Genomic DNA, 1,147 nt, shown 5'->3' with positions numbered 1-1,147 from the left:
TGGATCCACGTGTGTGCGTGTACGTGTGTGCATGCATGCATCCATGTGTGTGCGTGCATGCATGCATCCACGTGTGCGTGCGCATGTGTGCATGCATGCATCCATGTGTGTGCGTGCATGCATGCATCCACGTGTGTGCATGCATGTGTGCATGCATGCATCCATGTGTGTGCGTGCGCATGCATGCATCCACGTGTGCGAGCGCGTGTGTGCATGCTTGTATGCATGCATAGCATGCATCCACGTGTGTGCATGCATGATTCCACGTGCGTGTGTGCGTGCGTGCGTGCGTGCGTGCGTGCGTGCGTGCGTGTGTGCGTGTGTGCGTGTGTGTGTACAGCTATATACACCACATGTGTTATTCGTTCATTACACCCCCGCAGGGTTTTTCCATCGGGACATGAAGCCTGAGAACCTTCTATGTTCCGGTCCGGAGCTAGTCAAGATAGCCGACTTTGGGCTCGCACGAGAGATCCGGTCTCGGCCGCCATACACGGACTACGTCTCCACCCGATGGTAATGAGTGATCACTAGACTAACGAGACTAATGAGGCTAATGAAACTAACGAGTCGACAATAGCTGGTTCGTCGTTACCTATCCACTGCTGCTGTGGCGTCGACAACTTTCCCTCAAAAACTTTGCTAAGTAACCGAGCGGAAACTGCGCAATTTAAAAACTTATAAACTTAAAAACTGTGCAACTAACAAACTCTGCAAGCTAACCCAGCGGAAACTGTGCAAACTCAAAAACTGCGCAACCTAAACATTTAAAAACTGCTGTCAACTTCAAATCTCTACAAACTAACCCGGCGGAAAACTGCGCGCTTGCTGGTAGTGTTAGACTGACGCCGCGCGCGCCTCGTTGCTGTCTGCAGGTACCGGGCGCCGGAGGTGCTGCTGCGCTCTACGACGTACAGCTCAGCGATAGACATCTGGGCGCTGGGCTGCATTGCCGCAGAGCTGTACACGCTGCGGCCGCTCTTCCCCGGATCGTCCGAGATCGACGAGATCTTCAAGATCTGCACCGTGCTGGGCACGCCTGAGCAGGTAACGGCAATCCGCGCCCGCGTGTACGTGCGTACGATAGCAAGGCATCGTGTACGCGTGTACCCGCGTGTACGTGCGTACGATAGCAAGGCATCGTGTA

At 54.2% G+C, this 1,147-nt stretch overlaps 1 protein-coding gene across 1 annotated transcript in view; it reads left to right on the top strand.

The window, feature by feature from the left end:
* The first annotated feature begins 384 nt into the window (after nt 1–384).
* The window catches only part of LOC106814093 (serine/threonine-protein kinase ICK-like), a 3,192-nt gene continuing 2,429 nt past the window's right edge, over nt 385–1,147 (top strand). The window contains exons 1-2 of the mRNA XM_014818369.1: nt 385–516; nt 876–1,091. Coding sequence (XP_014673855.1) covers nt 401–516; nt 876–1,091 — 332 coding nt within the window. The 5' untranslated portion in view covers nt 385–400. The remainder of the gene's footprint in view (nt 517–875; nt 1,092–1,147) is intronic.

Source organism: Priapulus caudatus, unplaced genomic scaffold, assembly GCF_000485595.1.
Source record: "Priapulus caudatus unplaced genomic scaffold, Priapulus_caudatus-5.0.1 Scaffold871, whole genome shotgun sequence".
NCBI lineage: Eukaryota > Metazoa > Priapulida > Priapulimorpha > Priapulimorphida > Priapulidae > Priapulus > Priapulus caudatus.
This window is presented reverse-complemented; position numbering and strand designations above follow the sequence as displayed.